We start from the raw sequence: 25,166 nt of genomic DNA, 5'->3' as shown, positions 1-25,166 counted from the left end.
AAGCCTCTACTTAAAATAAAGCTATCTTCTTAAATCTCATGTAAATTGACTTCATTTTTGAAAATAATTAAGATAAGCAAGCCAGGCACCGTGGTAGCTCATGCTATAATCCTAGTACTATAATTCTAATACTCTGGGAGGTCGAGCTGAGTGTTGCTTGAGCTCAGGAGTTCAAGACCAGCCTGAGCAAAAGAGAAACCCTATCTCTACTAAAAACAGAAAAAGTAGCTGGGTGTTGTGGCAGGTGTCTGTAGTCCTAGCTACCTGGGAAGCTGAGGCAAGAGGATGGCTTGAGCCCAAGAGTTTATATCCTTATAAACTGTGAGCTATGAAAATGCCACGGTACACTGTGCAGGGTGACAAAGTGAGACTCTGTCTCAAGAAAAAAAGGTAAGCTCATATGAGACTCCATAAATTTCAAAAACTATTTAAAAAATCAGCCAAGTACATTGGCCACAACAGTGACTAATCAAATGAATACTGCTTGTTTAAATTTCAGTGGTGGACAACCACAGAGATTCTAAAGAAATAGAATAAATGTGTGAGCTGGACACCAGTCTACACCAAAGCCCTTTTAGATCTTCCTTGTGACCCAGTTTTCCAAACTCCTATCCAAAATGGAAGCTCAAGATGGTCTGTGCACAGCGCCCATCAACCAGTCCTACCCCGTCGTTCTGCTCAGCCCTAAGAACAGGTTTAAGGAATAGCTCACATGATGATAGGGTCAAGACTACAATAAATGTGCTGGGATCTGCTTTCCCTTCCTCCAGGAGTAAAAAGAAAGACAAGCTTATAAAATACAAAAGGAGCACAAGTGATCTGCTTTCCAGGGCTCAACATTATAGAGCCATTATTATTCCTATGTAGTCATTGATACGCATAGACTTTTTTTTTTTGCTATGCATAGACTTAAAACCCTTCTCCTAAAATAAAGTAGAAACCTGACATCTAAAGCTATATTATATTGAGAAAGGAATAGAAAAAGCCAGGAATTGGCGGCGCCTGTGGCTCAGTGGGTAGAGCGCTGGCCCCATATACCGAGGGTGGCGGGTTTAAACCTAGCCCCAGCCAAACCACAACCAAAAAATAGCTGGGCGCTGTGGCAGGCGCCTGTAGTCCCAGCTACTCGGGAGGCTGAAGCAAGAGAATTGCCTAAGCCCAGGAGTTGGAGGTTGCTGTGACTTGAGAGGCCACAGCACTCTACCAAGGGCCATAAAGTGAGACTCCGTCTCTACAAAAAAAAAAAAAAAAAAGAAAGAAAAGAAAAAGCAGAGTATTTTGACCCTATTTAACTCTGCCCAAATAATAGGAAGGTTTGCTACCCAGTTACTGCTGACCAGGCACAATGACAGGGCTCTGAGGGAACCAAATAAGAAAAATGGCTCCTTGGGATTAGTTTACTACTTGAGTGTCTATACTTTAAGATTTAAGGATAGAAGTGAGGTGTGGAGAATTGGAGAGGAAGGAGTAGGAAGAGGGAAAGAGAGATTAAGAATGAAGAGAAAGAAGGTGGAAAAGCTGAGGAAATAAAGGCTTGAAACAGATAATACGTCTTTCAGAGATTGGAGACATGAGAAAAGCAGTAGAAGAGTGAATGAGGATCCTGCCACATACTTTCTTAGAAGGCTCCCAATCTTGGGGCGTCTGTAGCTCAGTGGTTACGGCGCCAGCCACATGCTCTGGGGCTGGTGTGTTTGAACCCAGCCTGGGCCTGCTAAACAAAACAAAACATAACAAAAAAATAGCGGGCATTGTTGCGCCTATAGTCCCAGCTACTAGAGAGGCTAAGGTAAGAGAATCGCCAGTTTGAGGTTGCTGTGAGCTGTGAGCTGTGAGCCGTGACACCATGGCACTCTACCAAGGGTGACAAAGTGAGACTCTGTCTCAAAAAAAAAAAAAAGAAAAAAGAAAAGAAAAGAAAGCTCTCAATCACCAGAAGAAAAACAGTAGCATCTTGGTTGGTGACCCTAAAAAGCTAGTCCTACGTGTATGTGAGGCAACTGGTTAAAAATATTTCTTTCCTTCTTTGAAAACTAGAAACTTCTCAAGTTGGCAGGGACCTTGGAGATCATCTAATCCAGTGGTTCTCAACCTGTGGGTCGCGACCCCTTTTTAACAATGGAAATACATTGCAGCATTAAGAAGGCTGAGAACTACTGAATCCAAGTGTTTCATTTCAGATGAGCAAACAAAGGACCAAGAAAGTTAAAAGATGTGACTGAGGTTACTTGGCTCCTTGGTGGCCCAGACTAGGATCTAGATCTTGTTTACCACAACCCAAGGCCCTCTGCATTAGAGTAATCACTTTTCTATTCAATGACAGTATCTGAGAGAGTCTAGTAAATTTTACAAGGGAAATGATACAATAGAAATTGTTAACTTTCCAGAAAACTAATAAAATATACATTTGCAACCACACACATGTACAAAGACTATAAAATATTGATGCTAAACTGAAATAATAGGTTCAGCATAACTAGATGAGTAAAATATTTTGAGACTTTCAAAATATTTCCATTTTAAGATTTGTTATAGAATTTTTTAGTAACAACTTTATTAAGGTATAACTCACATATAAAATTCACTTCATTTAAAGCATACAATTCAGTGGTTTACAGAGTTGCACAACTATCACCACTACCCAAATTTAGAACATTTTCTTCACCTAGGAAAGGAACCCTATACCCATCAGCAGTCACTCCCTGTTCCCCTTTCTTGTCAGCTCCTGCCAATTACTAATATACTTTCTATGAATTTACTAATTCTAGACTCCAGTTCATGCACATGAAATCGCATAATACATGGTCTTTCTAACTGGCTTCTTTCACTTAACATAATTTTGCTATAGAATTTTTTTTTTTTTTGCGGTTTTTGGCTAGGACCAGGTTTGAACCCGCCACCTCTGGTATGTGGGGCTGGTGCCCTACTCCTTTGAGCCACAGGCGCCGTCCCCTTGCTATAGAATTTTAATGTATCATCTTTAATTGCTTTTAATCCTATAGCTTAAATGCACTTTAACTTGTACAGGTTAATAAAAATGTCCACTCTCCTAATTGAATCTTATCAGTCAAAAATAATCCCTATTTTTACTTTATCACATTATCTATTACTCCTTCATGCCTCTTACCATTTTCTACCTTGTATAATAATTACATGTATTTGCACAGTACTATACACTCCTTTCATTAATGTATTCAATATTTACTTGAGTACCAAAATACATGCCAAGCACTACACTAAATAAACCTTGAGGAAAATTTATTACGGTATCCTTCAAAATACCTACCATCTAATTTACTTTATTATTACCTATAAATGCAGAGATTTCACTAGGTACTTCTCTAGATCCTTAAAAAAAGGCTTACTAGGCTTTAAGCAAACCTTAGGAGCCACAGTTACATAGTTAACATCTGCTTGTGTATACAGTGTTTGCTTTCCTACTTAGCAAACTTTCTCTCCACCTTTTACCCCATTCCACCACAGAGAATGAAGAGGAAAACTGCACCCAGAATTAATAAAAATTCAGAATTAATTGGGTCTAAAATAATTGTTTTGATTAATTATTAATTAATGTTTACATTTTAAAACATTTTGTTGTACCTTGGCTGCACATTATCCTCCTTCGACAGTGACAAGTTTTCCATCTCTTCAGCATTTAAGCCTAGCTCAGTGCCATAGTTCTGCTGGAGTAATTGCCAGAATTCCTGTCTAGTCAGGCTCTAAAATGACAGGAAAATTACACTGAGTATTGGAAAATATGAAAAATAATGTAACAGTGATTCAAAACATGAATTTTGAAGTCAAAATTGCCAGTTGGATGATTTTAGATGTGTGGCTTGGGTAGTTATCTGACCTTACTATACCCTTTGCTTCTTGTGCCTATAAAACTGGGCTAATAAAGCATATCACCAAAGCTGATGCTACGTACAAGGAATAGATAAAATAATTTTTAAATGAGCATTATAATCACTACTGTAAAGGACAGGTAAAAGTGTCTACAATTTTCTTTGTATAAAATAATTTGTTCATAGTTTCTGGCAATTACTGATCTGCAGTTTAAATTCTGTTAATTCAATCAGTTTATCATGATAACCATCATATCACCGTTCAGTCCTAAATGTCAGCTCAGAACCCATCCTCTCAATCCATAATGTATCTGAATATTTTAACTGTCTTTAAAACCTCATATACCAAAAAAACTTTAGATCGTATTCTCCTAAAATATAAAACACGGGGTGGGGGGGGTGGACTTCGGAATATTTTCTTCAATTTATTTTTAATAAAGTCCAGATTGTTCTTTCTTTGCAGTAGCATATCCATGTTAAATCATCAAATACAATAAACTCAAGTATTATACAGCAAAACAAAAACGATAATATTAAAATAACCAGTGGTCTGAGCTGAGTTCTAATAACATTACAGTTAATTACACGATTAAGCAAAGTAGAAAGAGGCAGCATTAATACTTGAAGCAACTGTAAGCAAGAGTCTTTATTTCTCTCATTTATTCAACAGATTATTTAGTACCCAACAAATGTATATTACTGCACTACATGCTAAGGGGCATAAAAATGATGTAGAAGTTGAACTCCTAGCCTTCAAACAACTTATAGTTGAAGAGATATGGGATGCTTTTAAGTTATAAGACAACATATAATATGATTATGCAATAATGCAGTGATAGAATCCTCATGATATGAAAGTCTAAACTTGGAAGGAAATGCTACTGTGGATTAAAGGTGATCAGATAAGGTTTCACACTGGAGCAGGGTTCTCAACTGAGCTGGAGGAAGGATATGAATGAGGAACTGGAGAAATAAGACAAGTAGAAGAGAGAGAAACCAACTGAAAATAGAGAAAAAATACATGAACATAAGTAATATTTGTTTTGAAATCAGTTAATAGTTTGTCAGACTAATTGGAGTAAAAATTTTCAGTTAGCAAAGAGTACAGATAAATATACATTTGATGGGGCCAAAACATACAGATGCCTTGAATTCCTTCCTGATATTCCCCACAACAAATACACCTTCCCCTTATCTTTTCCTTTCTTTCTTCTGTCTAGTAGCTATGGTATCTTTGTTTGTCATACTAGAGGTCATACTAGATGACCTTCATGACATTTTATGGGACCTTAAAGAAATTAAGAACTAAATATATGCACTTCACAGTGCTAGTGCACAATTGCATGTTCAGATTACTAGGTCCACAAGAGCAGGGGATGAAAATTCAGATATTATTAATAAATTGTAAAAAGTCAAAAATATCCAGATAGTTACCTACAATAAAGCTATTCAAGCTAAGTACAACAGCAAGCAATTATATTAACCTACAGTGGCTATCTCAGGCTTATAAGACACTCTCATTGGAAATTATGTATGTCAAAAAAATAGTGATGTTCTAATATTGATTATTTAATATATACCACTTATTTGGTAAATAAAATCTTTTAAAGCATAATGTCCAGAGAAGAAAAATGAAACAGACCATTACTGTAAAGAGAGTTAAGGACCCACAGCCCTTGTTGCTGAAGAAACACACGTTTCTTTTCTGACTTCCACTCACAAAGAGTCATCTGTAAACTTCTCTTCACAGTTAACAGCTCATACTACTAAAAACCCAATCTTCCAAAAACATTATTTTTAAACTATTTTAGTGTCATAAAAGGATGGTTAATTTTATAAAGAGAAGGCAGCAATATTTCAATTGTGTAAGATTAATATTTTATAAAAACTTTTCAGAAAAACAGATATTAAACTATTCCAAAGACAAGCGAAAGCAAACAGACCGATGATAAATACTCAGACAGCTTCCTAAAATGAAAAGATATAAAACTTGTACTATAAGCAAAATACTAACAAAAATGCAATTTTATTTAACTACATAAATAAATGTTTTAACTATTTTATCAAATGCTATCAGAAAGTTAATAGCAGGGCCATTTCAATATCCTTTTAAATCTACTAATTAAATATATATACACAGGTTAACTAATGGAAAACCAAGTAAAACTTATTTAAATTTAACTCACCATTTTGTAGATTCACCAATTTGTTAAAAATGACTTTTCCTGCGAAGTTGTTCAGTCATCATAAAAATTACAGCCACACTGCATATTCAAACATTAAAACATATGCCCAGCCTGATGTTCATAATTCTTTCAATAATCAGCACCACAACCAATATGAGTAAATTTAGAAAACAACCTACTTTTCAATACAAAAACTGACCACCTACCTGAGAAGAAAAACGACTCCCCGTTTCAGCCTACAGAGTAGTTTAACAAAATAAAGATGAACCAAGCGGTAATCAGATAAGGCTCAAAAGTCAGAAGATCAATTTCTGTCCCAGAAAGCTTTGTATTCCAAGTATGCTTCAAAGTCTTTATTTGAAGCAGAGCTCCAAATGTGTAATGACAACATGTAAAATCACTGCTTCAGTCTCTCAATTTTGTTATGAAAAATCTGCGCCTTACAAAACACAAGTTCTAATGTAGTTTAAAGCACATTATTTGTCACTTCCTGGTCTATAGTAGCAGCACTCTTCCCAAGGTTGCAGGTCAGAATGCAGAATGGGAAGTTGTACCTCACTCTACAGGTTCCTAAGCCACTCCTACAAGAGGAGGACAGGTAAACAGCGTTTTATTAAAGGGACAGTTCTCAATTTTTACTGTTCTACACACAGATTACAAACAACAAAATGAAAATGCTTTACTTATGCTCTGTTAATGTAAAATACCTATTGCAATATTATTTTAATCTCCTTTTTAAAATGAACTGGATTAAGGGTTAAATTATCTTCTCTGTGCCAGTACTTTCTATTAGGTTCTGGTAACATCATTTCTACTTCTTCACATGCCACTTCCCTAATACTCATGCAGCATCCCCCTCAGACTCCTGCACTGACCACCAAGGATTCTCTTTGCATACTATAGATGGAACAGCAGGAAACAGCAGGAAGAGCCAGATGTTCAGGCAAAGCAATTCCAACAAACACCAGGCAAATCTTTCATCACTGAAAAGCTTAAGCTGGTAACATCATGATTACTCCAAAATTCTTGCTTTTGAAAATATTTCTGACTTTAGTTTGATCAGAATAATTTCCTGGGGACAGCGCCTGTGGCTCAGTGGGTAGGGTGCTGGCCCCATATACTGAGGGTGGCGGGTTTGAATCCGGCCCCAGCCAGCTAACACAGCAGTGACAACTGCAACAAAAATAGCCAGGCATTGTGGCGGGCACCTGTAGTCCCAGCTACTTAGGAGGCTGAGGCAAGAGAATCACCTAAACCCAAGAACTGGAGCTTGCTGTGAGCCGTGACGCCAGAACACTCTACCTAGGGCAACAAAGTGAGACTCTGTCAAAAAAAAGAAGAAGAATTTCCTGGCAGGGACTTGAACTATAATAAACACTACAGAGAGTCTCATCTACCAATTCCAATTTATTTCTCAGAAAAAAATTTTCTTTTAAACAAAGAATCAAAACTGGCCCTATTTCCTAGTTAACTGTTCCATTTACTTTAGTAAAGTATGTAGACAGGTCAAATGCTCTTTGATGAACTGTAAGAATCAATCCTTTGGGGGGTTTGCTGAAATCTAATAATTTTATTGAGTGGCAGATGGGAGAGCAGGGTAACACTGGGGAATACCACCACTCATTCAAATGAAGAAAGCACACTGAGGGGGCTAGCTCCCACTGTCTACAAACTAGTGCATTTAGCATATTATGGTAGTTTTCACTGACTGAAACTATACATACATATACCTATCTACTACAGTGAACAAATAGCTATAAGAAAAATAAACATTAACTGTATTATAATTAATATTTACTTTTTTTGGCAAAATGTAAAAATTCTTATACAAAATGACTGCTACAGGGGCGGCACCTGTGGCTCAAAGGAACAGGTGCCAGCCCCATAGACTGGAGGTGGTGGGTTCAAACCTGGCCCTGGCCAAAAAACTGCAAAAAAAAAAAAAAGAAAATTTACTGCTATGGTCATTTTGATCAGAGGTCAATTCAGTAGGCTTAAGGGAAAACAGAACCTAGAACTGAGGCCTCAAGAAAGCCCTATATGCAAAGGGTAAGTGGAGCAGTGGCTAGTAAAATATATTAAGGGAAATATCAGAGAAGTAGGACAATCCAGAAAGAATGATACCCTGGAAGTCAAGGGAAGACACTGTCTCAGAATGCAGGAAGTGTACAATGTTTCAAATGCTGCTACAAGGTCATGTAAGATGAGCACGTGATGAGCACACACATGGCAAATGCACACACCTGAAGAGTGAAGCAGCCTGGCAGGCCAGTTCACCATGACTTGAGCGTGTGGGTTGGAGGCAGGAGGCAGGAGGCAGGTTAGAGGAAGCAGCCAGGTCATGAAGAGTCTTGTGTGCCATGCTAAAGGACTGTCAAAATACAAAAAGCCACGCCCAGTGGCTTCACATAGAAAAATAACAAATTCACAATTGTGGTTTTAAAAGCTGCAGTAACAATCTGCAGAACAGATTAGGGTGTTTAAAGAGATGGTTAGGAGACTATTAAAAGGTTCAAGCTATTTCTAGAATTCTAAGTAACTGAAAAAGTAATGATTTTTGGAGAGTGGCATAAGAGAGAAAAAAGAGATTTGATAAGGTTGAGCAGTCTCCAGGAGAAGGCTGGATGATATTCTTTTAAAAGGTTTCAGAGGGTGACATCAGATTTGTAAACTGATCACTATTTAGAGAGTGGCCTCAGCACTGTCAGTGCACTGTCCTAGACTTGGGCTCAGAGAGATTGACATAAAAAAGCCATACCCATAAACTGCACATACTCATTCAGTTGGAAATACACTAATGCAGAGTGGGTAATATTCCTTTCTAGTGATGAGAAATCTTTTACTCCACTACTCACAACACCTGAATGCTAGTCAGATTAGTAATCAGAAGGTTGCACGATAAGCATAAAATCAGAGCAAAGGTAGAAGCTTAAGGGACAGTTTACTGTGCCTTGGTGGAGCAGGATCATTCCTCTCTGTCCCATCTCTGTATACTTCTCTACAGATCAGAGTCTACCTCTGTGATGCTACCTCACTGTCCTAAGTCCTAAGTTCTTGGCCTAAGTCTGACCAAGCCTTCTTCAGATTCACATATTCTTTCTTTTGATGTACTATATATTCAATTAAATGTTTTAAACCCTTTTTACCACACACACTTGAAAAATAGGACACCCTTCCATCACCCTTCTGGTTAGTGATTCCCCAAATAGAAGCTAGAGTGACATGGATCAGAATTTGAAAGGGTAGGTCTGTATACATTTTAAAAAGCTCCCCTCATCACCTCACACCTGAATCTAACACATGCTACTTTCTTATGCCATTTGAGAATAAGTCTGAAAGCCATTCTGTCTCTTTAAACCTTAAAATTTTAAATGTGTGCAGATTTCTGCTCTATTAGGCCCTGGAATTAAATATTCATTTTCAGAATATACTCATCTCAGAATGTTTCTGAGGAGAGTTAGCTTCCCCAGATCCCCTAATTACTGGCAACAGAGACTACTATTAGCTCTCTGAGAGAAAAATAGAACAAGTAAATTATGAGTCTGTATATATCCTACCTATATTATTAATATACCAACAATTATAAATACAATCATATAATAATATCAATAGGAATGTGAAAAGATACATCAAGTTTTAACAAAAAAAATCTTTTAAATTTTAACCCTTGTTACTACAAATTTTCTGAGTAATTTAAGTACATGAAAATGACACTTCTTTTGGCAACTGAGAATACTTTAGTGTTTCAAGATAATCACTTGTTTTCACTGTATGTACTGAAGGTTAAAGAAATTGAGTTAAATATACATGGAACTTAGGGTATGCCCTGAATACTGTCTCTGAAATTAAATTTCTGTGTTTTCTCTCCATCCTTTGCCTTTTCTTTCAGCTAAGAGAATTTAAAGTATCTTTTTAATTAAGAGTAATGGTTACCTGGACTCTAAATCTTTGAAATTCTACTAAATGGAGTCACTCAAAAGGTATTTTTGAACATTTGCTTAAAAACAATTTTGGAACTCTTTCTGGAATGGCCATCAGAGCTGTCATCATACAGCACACAAAAACACAGAACAATAACGAGTGCCACTCAGCAAGACACGGCCACACTTTGACACAAACACAGCTGTGAAATGCTGATATACCAAGGTTATGAAACCTCACCAACTTGTTTGTACAGTGCTGCCCAGGTAACTACATGGTGACAAGTTCACAAACTTAATTGTCACACCTCATAAAACAACAGCTCTAATGATCATTCCAGAAAGAGTTCCAAAATTGCTTCGAAAAGTAGACCCCGTGTGCTGGCATCGGTGCATACCTTCCCAAGGGGAATACTTGGAAGGCAACTGAAGGGATATTCCCCAATATGTTATGTAGCACTTTTTTCTAGGATGAGTTTGCAAACTTAATTGTCAGACCTCATACAATATCTAATTTATTGTCCAAACTGGCACACTTTTTAGAGTAAAGGGGGAATAATTAACATTCATTTGACAAAGGCTTAAACCCAGACAGTTACAGACTACTGGGTAAATCAAGATGTGGAACCAGCTATATGGCAAACACAGAGCTTGTCAATGGACATACAACATGAACAAGACAGAGGTGGTCCTTGTCCTCAAGGTGTTTACTATCAAGCAAGGAGAAGAGAATTAGAATAAATAAATTATAATGAATGTTATAAAAGAGAAGGGCAAGATGCTGTAGGAAAGTGAAAGAATGAACCTGACTCCAGGTTCATTAACAAATTTCAGTTAGAAATAGCACAGAAATAAGAGGGTCACAGTTTCTAGGCAGAAAGAACATGTTTAAAGATAAGCACAGAACATAAACATATAACATTTAAGAAGACAAGAATGGGGAGGATGTACTGATATGTGGTTGGAATGGTGGACTAGATTATGCAGTCCCTATATAAAATTTTAGATGTTTATTCCAAGGGTAATGGGTATTAAGCAGGAAGCTAACATAAGCAGGCATATTTTTTTTAAAGATAAGTTTGTCTGTAGTATCATTCAGGGTTCAACAAACTGTTTCTGCAAAGGGCCATATAGTAAATATTTTAGGCTTTGTGGACCATATGGTCTCTGCTGCAACTACTCAACTCCGCTGTTACAGTGTGAAAGGCAGCCATTGAAATACATAACAAATGAGCATGGCTATGCTCCAATAAAACTTTATTTATGGACACTGAAATCTGAATTTCATATAATTGCCAGTGTCAGGTAATATTATTCTTTTGATTTTTTTTTTTTAGTCATTTAAAAATGGAAAACTATTCCCTGTGTGCAGACCATACAAAAACAAGGCAGGATTGTGTTTGGCTATAGTATAGAACAGGGAAGGGGTCATAGCTTGCTTAAACTAAGCAGAAGAGGTAAGAGTGAGGTTGGGAAGGGACTAAAACTTATCTCGAATCATGGGTGCATGGTTCTTTACCAAAGACTGAGAAAATACCAATTTTTCATATTAAAGAATGGTGCTGCCACTGTCCTCTGGCCCCACACATCTCAGATACTCACTATGCCCTCATAACAGGGTGCCAAACTCAAAAGTTGTGAACTAAGCTCGAGTACCATAAATTACTTCATGAATGATCATATTGACGGCTTAAACACATCTAAACGTTGAGGACTTACATTTCACTAAGTCAAATATTGGAAATAAACTGTCCTTTTTGAAGCAATGCATCAAAGGAATCTTATGAATGAAAAAAAGTGGTTCTTTAAAGGGCATCAGCTTCAGTTCCAGTTTCTCTTTTTGGTAGATTTATTTTATTGGAGAAATAAATAAAACCTGTACTCAAACATGATTTTACTATCATTTTGTAGTATTTGACCAACTAATCTTTTTTCTATATTAGTTTGCTTTATTTTTAAGGCTTTCTCATCCAAGATGTGAGAAGTAACACAATTACTTTTACTCTCTTGATTCCCTAGGTACACGTAAACATAATATTCTGAACTTAAAGAATCTAAAAATATTTTGAACATAATTTAAATGCATTATTGAAATTACTTACAAGTTTATTCTAATGGAATTTTGTAGTTATGCTGTGTATTGTATGGGTTTTCAATAAAAGATCACAAAAGATCAAGAAATCTAGCCAATGTGGCTTAATGATTTTAAAAAACTAGAAGGCAAATGAGACTCACAAACTTATAGACAATACCATGACAACACCAAGCACCCAGCATTGTGCTGGCACTTAAAACTTGTGAATGAGAGTTGCTATTATTGTTGTTATAGATGGTAGTAGGTTAAAAAAAAATTGTTCTTCGAAGATCACAAGGAAAATACAAGAAACACGGTTTCTGTTGTTTTTTTTCTAGTTCCTTTTATGTGTGAATTCTATAGTCCTTAAAATTCCAGTTAGGACAACAGATCTAAAACTCAGATCTCACTTCAACTATAAGTTCTGTATAGTATTTAACACATAATATATACTTAAACATTTATTTTTGATTTATACAGCAGAAACAGGCATTAAATGTTAATTAAAATGGGACAGACTAAGGGTGTTTGGCACACATTTTGTGTGGAGGGCATAACCACAAAAGGGACTCTACATATCCGAATCAAATATTTTGACCTGGTTGTTTGTACCCTCACATTAACCTGAAATAAATTTACTTTACTTTTCAAAAAAATGTTAATGAAAATGAGAGTATAGTGTGCACTTGAAATTGAGTTGCATGTTTAATGTTAAAGATAACCAAATGATCCAAAGATTTAAAAGAAAAAATTACTGTGAAGATGATCCAACTTTACATGCATTCATCAAAAACACAGATATAAGGATCTTTTCTTTTCGGGGGAGGGGGGTTCAGAGTCTCACTATGTCCCCCCATGGGGTCACAGCTCACATGGAACTTCAACTCTTGGGCTTAAGTGATTCTCTTGCCTCAGCCTCCCAAGTAGCTGGGACAATAGGCGCCTGCCACAATGCCTGGCTATTTTTTGTTGCAGCTGCCATTGTTGTTTAACTGGGCAGTGCCAGGTTCGAACTCCCCCAGCCCTGGTATATGTGCCTGCTGCCCTAACTGGGCTACAGGCGTAAGCCAATCTTTTCAAAGAGGGTTAAGTGTTATGCCTAGTCAGTAGATGCAGCGTTTCTGGGCTACTGTGGCCTCCAAAGTATCCTGGAATTCCCTTTCTTCCTCCCGCTTCAGAGCTCTTTTCTCCTTCGTTACAGGGCAGCACTCACATGGTTTCTCCCTCAGCTCTTCTGTATTAGTATGTATCCCAGCTTACTCATGTGTGATCAGTGCACATATGATTTGGGGAGGCCACTCGCACCCAGAGTATGACCAAGTCTTTGTTGCCGTGTTACAATAAAGGACCACATCTCAGAGATTCCCTGAGCGCTCCCACCACTTGGTATTTGGGTGAGGTTAGCCAGGTCCCTATGGCAACACTGCGGTTTTTCAGCCGGTGCTAGTTAAGAGCAGCCCACAGTGATTATGAAACGGCTCTAAATGTGACGGGAGGCTTCCCTCCTGAAGCAGGACCTAGAAAGGTGGCTGTGGTTTGTGGGCAGCCTGCCTGGGTGCCCCCGTTCCACACCCTTGCAGATGGACGCTATGCGGGAGCACAGCCCGGCCAGGTTCACAGACTCGGGGCTCTAGGGAGGCAGGGAGCACAAATGCCCAGAGACCTAAGGAGAGACTTGGATTTGGGGCTTTCCGGCTAGTTGCATCTATTTTCTTACTGGAGGTTGGAGCAGCAGGGTTTGGCAAGGCCCCTGACCCCTACCCACTTCTGTCCTCTCTCCATCTCCCAGCTTCTAGTCCACTTCTCCCCACATCCCCCCCACTCTGGCAAAGTGAAAGCGTCTGAGTAGGGCACTGTTGTGAGAACCTGTCCTCTGCAGCTTAGTTCAAAAGGCCATTCAACTAAAGAGCCCTGCAGGCCAAAATGTGTCCACTTCAAGGAGGGACTTAGCTGGGGGGATGGAAAGGGGGAGGAGATTAAATTTCCACCTGCATGTATACCCACCGCAGCAAAAGAAAGAGCCTAATCCACTGGAAAATTCTAAACTAATTCTAATTCCTAAACTTTTTCTTTTTTTAAGAAACAGCTTCATTGAGCTATAATTAACATGCAATAAATTTTACCCCTTTTAAAGTGTACAATTCAATGCTTTTTAGCATTTAGCCACAGTTGTACAACCATTACCACTAAATTTTAGGACATGTTAGTCAATCCAGAAGGATACCTGAAAGCCTCAGCAGTCACTCCTCATTACTCTTTCCCCCCAGCCATAACTGTTCTATTTCTATGAATTTGCCTATTCTGGACATCTCATAAAAATAGAATCATACAATCAATATGTATTTTTTTTTTTTTGCACAGTCCTGTATGTAGTTTATTATTCTCAAATGAGAAGGCAGACTGCATTTCACCAATATGTATTCTTTTGGAGGGCTTCTTTAACATTGAACATTATTTTCAAGGATCATCCATGTTGTGGTGCACACCAGTACTTTACTGCTTTTTATTGCTGAATATATGCCGTTCTATGGATCTGCATTTTATTTACCCATTCATCGCTTGATGGACATTTGGGTTGTTTCCAGCTACTATGAAAATGCTGCTATGAATACTCAGGCACAAGATTTTGTATGAATATATGCTTTCAATTCTCTTGCATATATACCGAGGAGTGGAATTACTGGGTCACATAGTAACTCCATGTTAAATATTTTGAGGAAATGCCAAACTCTTTCTAAAAGTGGCTGCACCAGTTTACAATTCCACCAGCAATGTATACATGAGGGCTCTAGTTTCTCCACATCCTCAAAAGCATGTTTTTTTAACTTTACTAAGGTATCATTAACAAATAGGAATTATATATATTGAATGTATACCACTTGATGTTTTATGTATACATTATGAAATGATCACAATTAACCATAATTAACATATCCATCATCTCACAGATTAATAGTTCTAATTTTCTTTCTTTCATTCTTTTTTTATGCTGAGAACACTTAAGATCTACCCTTTTACAAATTTCAAGCATACAATACAGTATTATTAACTATACATGCTATATATTACATCTATAGAACTCATTCATTTTGCATAACTGGAACTTACTCTTTAACCAACATCTCCCAATATCTCCCTACCACCCCTGGCAAGCACCACTCTACTCCATGCTTCTTTGAGCTTGACTTGTATAAATCCCACTTGGTATTGGTATATAACCTTTTGTATATGCTGCTGAATTTGGTTTGCTAATAATTTGTTGAGGACCTTTGTGTCTATGTTCATTGACAAGAGATATTGATCTATTTTCTTGTGATGTCTTTTAATCTGATTTGGGAAGGTTAATACTTCACTCATACAGTAAGTTGTGAAGTGCTCCCTTCTCTATTTTTTGGAATATGTGAAGGATCAGTATCAATTCTACCATAAACACTTGGTAGAATTCACTAATGAAGCCATCCGGGCCTTTTCTTTGTGGGTAGTTTTTTTTATTACTAATTCAATCTCTTCCCTTGTCATTGGTCTATAAGGATTTTCCATTTCTAGTTGAGTCAGTTTTGGTTGTATGCGACTTTCTAGGCATTTGTCCATTTCATTTAGGGAAACTAATTTGTTGGCATACAATTGTTCATAACATTTCCTTTTAACCTTTTTATTTTTGTAAGGTCAAGAGTAATGATACATTCATGCCTGAATTTTATCATTTTAGCCTTCTCTCTTTTTTTCTTCATCAATCTAGCTAAAGATACATTCATTTTATTTTTTAAAATAACTTTTGTTAATTGTCTATTTTTCTATTCTCTATTTCATTTCTTTCTGCTCTAATCTTTATCATATCCTTGCTTCTACTCTCTTTTTTCTAGTTTCTTAAGGCAGAAAGTTAGGTTATTGAGATTATTTTTCTTTTTTAAATAGGTGTTTACAGTTATAAATATTGCTTTAAACATTGCTTAAGCTTCATCCCATAGGCTTTGGCCTGCTGTGTTTTTGTTTTCATCTAGCTCCAAGTATTTGCTGATTTCCCTCTGTGATTTCTTCTTTCACCCTTGGGTATTTAGTACTATTCGGTTTAATTTCTGCCTTTATGTAATTTTCCAAATTTCATTATGTTCTTGATTTCTAATTTAATTCCACTGTGGTCAGAGAATATATTGTGTACTATTTCAATACTTTTGAATGTATTGAGGCTTGTTTTATGGCGTGGCAGAAGGTCTGGTCCAGAAAATGTTCCATGTGCACTTGAGAAGGATGTATATTCTGCTATTGTTGGATGGAAAGTCTCGTAGACATCTTTTAGTTCTACTTAGTTTGTAGCATTGTTAAAGTCTTATGTTTTCATGTTGATCTTCTGTCTAGTTGTTCCATCCATCACTTAGTGTGGGGTATTGAAATCTTCAACTATTATTGATTGTCTATTTCTCCCTTCAATTCTGCCAATTTTGCTTCATGTATTTTAGGGGTCTGTGACTTGATACATACATGTTTATAATTCTTATGAATTCCAGATCAATGGACCTTTTATTATTATAAAATATTCTTCTTTGTCTCTATTAATTTTTGTCTTAAGGTCCATTTTGTCTGATAGTACTATATTCATTTCTGTCCTCTTCTGGCTACTATTCACATTTTTCTTCTTTTTATTTTTAATCTGTATATGCCTTTGAACCTAATGTGCCTCTTATATACAGCATGTGGTTAGATGGCATACTTTTTCATTCTGCCTATCTCTTCCATTTGATTGAAATGTTTAACCCACTTACATTTAATGACCATTTTGTTTGTGTCCTTTTTGACCATTTATTCCACCCTTATTGCTTTCTCATGTGTTAAAAAGATATTTTCTAGTGTAGCATTTTAATTCCTTTGATGTTTCTTTTACTTTAGATGTTTTAGTTGTTTTCTTGGTGCTTACCTTGGAGATTATAATTATCATCTTGTAACTATGGATCTTGGTTTGCTTGAAGTTTTTACTTGGAATTTGAATAATCTATTCAAGATTAAGTTCAGAAAAATGAAAAGGATCTCTTCAATTCACAAATACTATTTAGGTACAAGGCAGCAGATTCTTACTATCATAAGCAGCTGCCTCTAGGATGAACACTTACCTTATCTAATAATACATTCTGCCACAATCTAAAGATACTGAGGTAACTTCTATCCCTGGCACCAAAAGATGTAAAGAAAAACTGCAAAGAAAAATAATAGGACAATTTTAGTGTCATGGAAAATAAGGGGAAAGTATCTGTCATGAAGGTCTGTAGGGACTTATGAGGGTCAAAGCAAACTCGTAAGTCACCACTGCCTACTCATATACTATCCTTACTTAACTCTTTGTTACAATAGAAGAAAAACAGATAATTGTTGTGTGAATAAGTTGTTTACCAATTACATCTTACAACAAGTACAATTTTGTCATTACACGGGGTGCCCATAAAGTTCATGTGCAATTTAAAATTTACAACTATTTTAAGTTTGCACACAAACTTTATGGACAATCTACATAATAGGAAAAGGGGCTTGAAATAGTAGCTATTTATGGTCATTGTGTAACTGTTAAAATCAATCTAAATAAAATGATGAAGAAATGAAAATTTAATTTTATTCTAAACTTTGCAAAGAGATATGACTTAGTTACTATTTGAACCAAGTACACAAAGAATAAGAAAAATATACACAGATTTCACAGATTTATTTAAATTTTAATTATAAATTATATTAGCTTTCATAGTCTTCTAAAAATGCTAGTAATACCTAATCTCTATTTATCAATATAAGTCACCCATATTAACACTGAAATGTTCTTTGAATATTGTAGAAGTAGCATGTTTTAATCTATAATTCTATGTTCGCATTTAATTGGTTTTTGCAAAGTTATATTTTAAAATAGGCTTTTATGAAAAAATATGATAAGACAGCTCTAAATACAGTCTCTCAGACTGTCATCTCTTCCATGCCCTCGTCAGTGACCTTTCATAACTGACTGGTTTGCTTTACAAAGAAGAAAGCTCAGTTCTATGCTGAATGTATTAAGTAAAATGTCAAAAAAAATAATATTTTGGGTGTTAATACATTTTGTAAAAAAAATTTAAAGTGCTATTTTCCAATTTATTAAATTAAACCCTTGCTATATATTCTTTATAAGCAAACTTTTTATAAACAGGAAATATCCAGAGCTCTTCCAAAGAGAATTCTATAAATAATATGTGAGCTAAAGATCACTACTTACTGTCCCCTATTCCCTTTTCTTAGGCTGAACTGTTTTGCCTAACTGTAATAATCTTACAACCTTGTAAGACATACAGGTTTTAAAAATCTCCTAACCTCATTTTCACCACTTGCATAATGCTTGCTAATTCCCACTTCTTAAACTAAATACCTTGTTATTAACTTTCTCCACTCTCATACACAACCACTACATTCCCACATTCCCATTCCCTCCTTAAAATTTCCAGCTTTCTGGATAATCTACATAAATTATGACCTTCCTTTACTCTTTGCTTGATATCCTCCTCCAAAAATGTATTTATAAATCTTCATCCAATAATAGGCTTCTTAATTTGGGAAGAATTCTGAATAATGATATCTCTAAGTAGCGGGGACACAAAACATATCCTAGAACCTCAACCAAAACTACAAGTACCATGATTAATCTTCCTTTAGTCACAGAATTCATACATAAAAGGGATGAACATTTCGTATTACAAAGGTTTTCCCCATGATGATTAAGAAATAAATCATTGAGTTAATGTAGTGAGCAAGTTACGACCAGGGTCTCTGCAATTAAACTGCTAGGTTTCATGTTCTGGCTCTCCCATGTATTAGTTCTGTGATCTGGAGTCACTTTTCTTTTCTTTAGTTTCATTACCTACAAAATGGGAGTAATTATAGTACAGAATTATTAAAGAATTAAATGAGAAAATATATATAAAGTTTAAAATAGCATCTAGAACACAGTAAGTATTCAGCAAATACTAGGTTGTTATCATTATTGTTGTTATCATTATTAAAATCAAAATTCTTGATCCTGAAATTCCATTTTGTATGTGAGAAACAGTCACATATGAACTTAAGAAGGCACGGTCCGGCTGTTCACTGTAGCATTGTTTATAATAACAAAACATCAGAAATAAATTAATCCGTTCTATGAATTACTATATATACTTTAAAAAACAGTGGTAGGCCTATCTACATGTGCTGAAATGTATAAATTATGTAATTAAGAATAAGCATATGTTAATTCTCCTTCCCTTCCTGAACAGTTCAGCCCTAAACCTGTTGTTGGAACAGAGAAAAGCAGACTTCCGCACTAGGGGTACAGGTGGGAGCAGAGGAGCTGCAGTAGCCCAAAGCAGGATATCAGAACCAGAAAAGAATGAAGAGGTTGTCTAACAAGGCAATATGGACCTGCATCGAGTGTCAGAGCCCAGGTGAGTAAGAAGGGCCGCCACATATGGGGTTGACACAAAGCACAGTGCTAGAACAAGAATGGGGTAAAAAAAATCATGTGGGATGGGCGGCACCTGTGGCTCAAAGGAGTAGGGCGCCGGCCCCATATACCAGAGGTGGTGGGTTCAAACCCAGCCCCAGCCAAAAACTGGAAAAATAAAATAAAATCATGTGGGAGAGGCACAAGTCAGAGCCCAAGAAGGGTGACCATATAAAGGGGAAGCTTTGCATGGGGTGTCTCAGCCCTGACATGTGACGAGTATGGCTGTGAACGAGGGAAGCTTACAAAGGCACGTCAGAGCCAGACCAGGGGAGGGCAGCATGGTGTGACAGGGTCCATAAGGGTGGTCTTGTACTGGGGTATCAGAGTCTGAGCAGGGTGGGGGCAGTGACCACACACAGTGACACAGCATGTCAGACCACAGGCTGGGAACGGAGGCTGTCTCTGTGGAGCGCTACCTTGTTCAGGGGAAAGTGAACATGAAGCGGGTGGGCAGGGGTGTGTTAGCTCAAGCAGAGTGAAGAGAGTTTTTACATGGTGGAAACATCTAGGTCATGGGGAGGTGGGCAGAAGAAACAAAGTTGGGTAAAAGGGTGTCCATGTTGGGGAGAGGGGCAGTGGAGATGAAGATTGGTTACATACAGATTGGTCAAATAAGTAACTGTGTTGAAGGTGATGAGAACCTGATTTCTCACTGACTGGGAAGAGTTACAAATATGCAAAAGGAGAAAATAAAAATGAATTGTGTAGTGCTGGATTGAGGTTGAAGGTAATGGTATGAAATCCTTATTTGAGATGGGTTGACGGATGGATGGAGATAGATGTGTAAGTAGGTGTATATACATGTGTGTATTATGTATATGGGGGTGTGATTATATATAATGTATACCCTTGCTCTGCCCACTTAGGGGATTTGGAAATAGTGACACTCCAAAGGAAATGAACATATTATTTTCTTTTTTTTTTTTTTTTTTGAGACACGGTCTCACTATGTCGCTCCCAGTAGAGTACTGTGGCGTCACAGCTCACAGAAACCTCAAACTCTTGGGCTTAAACAATGCTCTTGCCTCAGCCTCCCAAGTAGCTGGGATTACAGGCACCCACCACAATACCCGTCTATTTTTTTGTTGTAGTTGTCTTTGTTGTTTAGCTGACCCAGGCTGGGTTTGAACCCGCCAGCCTGGGTGTATGTGGCCAGCGCCCTACCCACTGAGATATGAGCACCACCAAATACATTATTTTCTAAATATCAATTTCCCCTAAGAGAAACCAGAACTCCTTGGAGAAGTGGCTGATTCCAGAGCTGGGGCAGAGAAAGCCTTAAACATCTTGTGCCAAAAAGCATCACTAAAGTAGTCAAAAGGACAGGGAGCCAGCTTGATGGAGAAATTTGGAACAATTTAAACAATAAAATAAATAATGATAGCAAGGGATTAAAAAATCACTGACTAAAATAAAAAAACTGCAAGTTCACACTGACATAAGTAAATGAATGAATAAATGTGAAGTTTGGTTTTTTTACACTTGCAGCAAAATACTTATTATTACAAAAGAAAACCGACTAACTTTATATAAAGCCTGTAGGTACCATCTTAATCAAATTATCAAAATAAATATCACCAGTAATGGTACAAATTGAAATCATGTGTCATCTGATTGAATACAATGTTAAGTACAGAACATCACTTCCACATATTTCTTCCAAAATTACAACACCTAAATTTAATCACAAAGAAACATCGGGTTAACAGAAATTGATGGATATCCTACAAAATAACTGCCCCATAATCTTTAAAAGTTTTAAAGGCATAAAGTAAAAAAAAAGTCTAAGGGATTCTTCCAGGAAATTAAAGAACATGATAACTAATTCTGAATTGAGTCTATTTGCTATAAATAACATTACTAGGATAAACTCTGGAAATTGGAAGGAGTCTAAAGATTGAACAATGGTAATAAATCAATTAATTTCTTGATTTTGATGGTTATGCTGTGGTTTTGTAGAATGTCTTTGTTGGAAATACATGCTAGAATATCTAGGGTGATAAGGGATCAGGGTAAGAATTTATTCTTAAATACTTCAGGGAGAGTTCTTTCCATTACACTTGGGAGTGTTCAGAGCAAGGGTATACATTATATATAATCACATCCCCATATGCACATCTAATCTCGTGGATGAGATTATTTAAAAATGAAAATAGCAAGAATCCAATGTATTCCATTCTAATATGAAAGTAGTACATGATCTAATACAAGGTGGGGAGTAGGGGAATGAGAGAGGGGGGAGAAGGGAGGAGATTGGGGAGCCACAGTGTATGGCACACCTCTTGGGGATGGGAATCAATTATAAGAGGGACTTTACCTAACAAATGCAATCAGTGTAACCTAATTCTTTGTACCCTCAATGAATCCCCCAAAAAAGGCAGCCATGGGGGCATGTGCCTATAGTCCTAGCTACTAAAGAGGACTGCTTGAACACAGGAGTTCAAGCCTAGACAACACAAGACCCTGTCTCTAAAAAAAAAATAAAAAATAAAAATAAAACTTAAAGTACACTCAAAAGAAGCTCTGTAAAATTAAAAAGTATGTTTGTAAAGATGTAATATGATACTGTTTCTCTCCCTTTTTTTCTCTTTCATTTTGTTACATTTCCTTCATTTCATTCTTTTCCTTCCTTCTTTTTTTTTTCATTCTCAGCACTATGCTTTTAATGTTACAAACAGAGCCCTAACCAATTTTTCATATTGGTATAGAAATATTCTTCCTATATCTCCACTAAGAAATGGCAGATATTAATAGGTAAATAACAAAAATGATGTCAATTAAAGATAACTACCACTCTAAAAAAGATCATAATGATTATATGTTTATTGGTATGCTACACAAATCTCTGTTCACCAGAACCATTTGTTTTTATTACTTGCTATCATGTAGTTATCTGTAGTAAATAATAGAATCATTATGGTATTTAGAAATAATAAGGATATTTTGCTAATGTTTATCCTACCTGCCTCTTACAATGAAGAAATAAAAAACACGAGCAAAAGTTCTTTGTACACTACGCAGCGCAAAAAGTAGGCATTTAAATTTTATCACCAATAACCACTTAAACATACAGAAATGAAATATTAAGTACAATGTCTATTAAACAGTCCCAACTCTAAGAAGAACCACCTATATTCCCAACGTTGACGACTGGCATGAAGGAGACTTTCTTCACATTATGTCACATGGCAAAGGCAGAAAAGTTTTTCACCTTTTCACCCTCTGTAATGATCTGGATAGCATTCGGGATGAGTCGAGCAGTTTTCTCCTTGGTCATGAAGGTTATATTCTTTAAAGCAACAGAAATCTAAACACACAAAAGAATTAAAAAGAACGTGTATTTTTCAGATACATATGTAACACAAAATACCAAATATTATATTGATCTAATCCAGAATATTCCATTGAAAAACCTGAAGGAGTTAATAGGGACATGGTTGTACTCTCTGAGCAAAACAGGGTAAGCAGTCAGACATTCTCTTTTTCAGTATTCTCCCCCATTGACTCCTGTATCTAACATTAGAACAAAATGTGAAAAGACATCTGGGTGTTCATGTTCCATATTAACACACAGACACACAAACAAAATGCAGACCGTCTGTCACATAAGACATGGTTTTTGGCACCAACGAATACATGTTTTAGCTTTTTTCAACCTGAAATCTCTAACTATATTAAATAATTACAAATGGAGCTCAATGTATTAAGTTAGAAAAATATATTACAAACGTATACGTACAACACATAAATGTATTTACAAACGTACAAGTAGAGATACACAAATGCATATATAAGTTTACTTTAAATCATCTAAAATATGTTGTTTATAGAAGAACCATATATATATTTCTATCTATGCAGTTATTTATACCAACAAATCAAATGCAAAATATGTCTTACTGTAGTTTCCCATCTGAAGATATTGCTATAGAAACATAGCCAATTTTCTGAAAGGTATAGTCGTCCCTGAAGCAAAATGTCCCTCTGAAGAGCACAAGCATAATCTATATACACAAAAAATAAGAAACAGCTTATTCACAAACATTTGGCAACTTAATAAATGTTACACTATTTCAACACATGAGAAATCATCACTTTTTGTTCACTGGTTTGTTCATTCATTCACTCACATACTTTGGACACCATACACCAGATATTTTGCTGTGCCCTAGGGTTAGCAAAGATGACTCTTGCTCTCATGGAACATAGCATTGCAGGGAAGCAAAGAAATAATCAAATAAATACAAAAATCAGTATGATAACGACCAAAGTGTGGAGAAAGCTCTGCAGGTATGAGGGTGGGTCAGAAAGAAAGTACACCAGAAGGATTCCACTGAAAAAGTGGTCTTTAAACTAAGACCTAAAAATCAATAAAGGGCCAGCAGGTTCATTAAGGAAGAGAACAAAGGCCCTTTGGTAGAAAGAAAGACAGTATGTCAGAGGAGCTCTAAGAAGACAGCTCTCTGGGCTGCAGAAGCTAGAGAAGCTGGATCACATATGTTCTCACAGGCGACGATGAACTGTGGACTCCCTGAGAAGCCATGGTGAGCTTCACATGGAAGAGACTTAATGGGATGTGTATTATTAAAGACCACCTTATTCACATTGAGAAGGGAGTCTGCTACATCACATGGATATCTGGAGAAAAGCTGATGGTGGCTCAGACTAGGAGGTGATGATATGAAGATACAGAGTAGTTTCAGAAATGTTTAGGTAGTAGTACTAAGGGAGAATTGGCGATTGATTAGATGATGAAAAAGGGAAAGGGAGGAGTCAAAGATGGCTCAGAAATCCAGCAAACCAAGTCTGCCTACCAAACATGATAATACCATAACACCATGCCTCCAAAGGTTAAGGTCTGGCTCTATGGCTAGTATAAAACCACATTGCCAAAGTATCAATAATGCAAGATTAAAAATGCTGCTGTAAGAAGATTTAGCTTACCTGCCAAATTTTAAAACTCTATAATTAACATTTTTAGGTAAATGTTACATAAACCTCAAACTGTTCAGACTTAGTTATGTTAAATGTCTAAGCAAAGGTTAAAAACTGAGCAAGGTAATTCAGTCTTTCACAAGGCTTCCTTCAGCAAAACAAAACTGAGCGCTCGGAGCCTGTGGCTCAAGCAGCTAAGGCACCAGCCACATACATCTGAGCTGGCTGGTTCATATCCAGCCCGGGCCTGCCAAAACAACAATGACAACTACAACCAAAAAATAGCCAGGTGTTGTGGTGGGCACCTATAGTCCCAGCTACTTGGGAGGTGGAGGCAGGAGAATCGCTTGAGCCCAGCAGCTGGAGGTTGCTATGAGCTGTGACACCACATCACTCTATTGAGGGTGACATAGTGAGACTCTGTGTCAAAAATAAATAAATAAATAAAGCAGACTTGGGCAGCGCCTGTAGCTCAGTGAGTAGGACACCGGCCCCATGTACCAACGGTGGCGGGTTCAAACCCAGCCCCGGCCAAACTGCAACAACAACAAAAAAAAAATAGCCAGGTGTTGTGGCAGGCTCCTGTAGTCCCAGCTACTCGGGAGGCTGAGGCAGGAGAATCGCCTAGGCCCAGGAGCTGGAGATTGCTGTGAGCTGTGACACCACAGCACCCTGCCAAAGGCGACAAAGTGAGACTCTGTCTCTAAAACAACAACA

The 25,166-nt window shown here is 36.9% G+C and overlaps 1 protein-coding gene across 2 annotated transcripts in view; it reads right to left on the bottom strand.

Annotated features, from left to right (window-relative positions):
• GRAMD1C (GRAM domain containing 1C) overlaps positions 1-25,166 on the bottom strand; it is a 98,185-nt gene that overhangs the window by 35,095 nt on the left and 37,924 nt on the right. Inside the window, exons 4-7 of one of the 2 annotated variants that reach the window (XM_053564209.1) lie at positions 23,415-23,518; positions 22,726-22,821; positions 17,131-17,211; positions 3,601-3,719 (exon numbers count right to left, since the gene is read on the bottom strand). In XM_053564209.1, coding sequence (XP_053420184.1) covers positions 3,601-3,719; positions 17,131-17,211; positions 22,726-22,821; positions 23,415-23,518 — 400 coding nt within the window. Of the gene's footprint in view, positions 1-3,600; positions 3,720-6,237; positions 6,613-17,130; positions 17,212-22,725; positions 22,822-23,414; positions 23,519-25,166 lie in introns of those variants that run through there. The other variant, XM_053564208.1, reaches the window with a different exon arrangement.

Source organism: Nycticebus coucang, chromosome 16, assembly GCF_027406575.1.
Source record: "Nycticebus coucang isolate mNycCou1 chromosome 16, mNycCou1.pri, whole genome shotgun sequence".
Classification (NCBI taxonomy): Eukaryota; Metazoa; Chordata; class Mammalia; order Primates; family Lorisidae; genus Nycticebus; species Nycticebus coucang.
The sequence above is the reverse complement of the archived record's forward strand: the minus strand, read 5'-3'. Positions and strand labels throughout refer to the sequence as shown.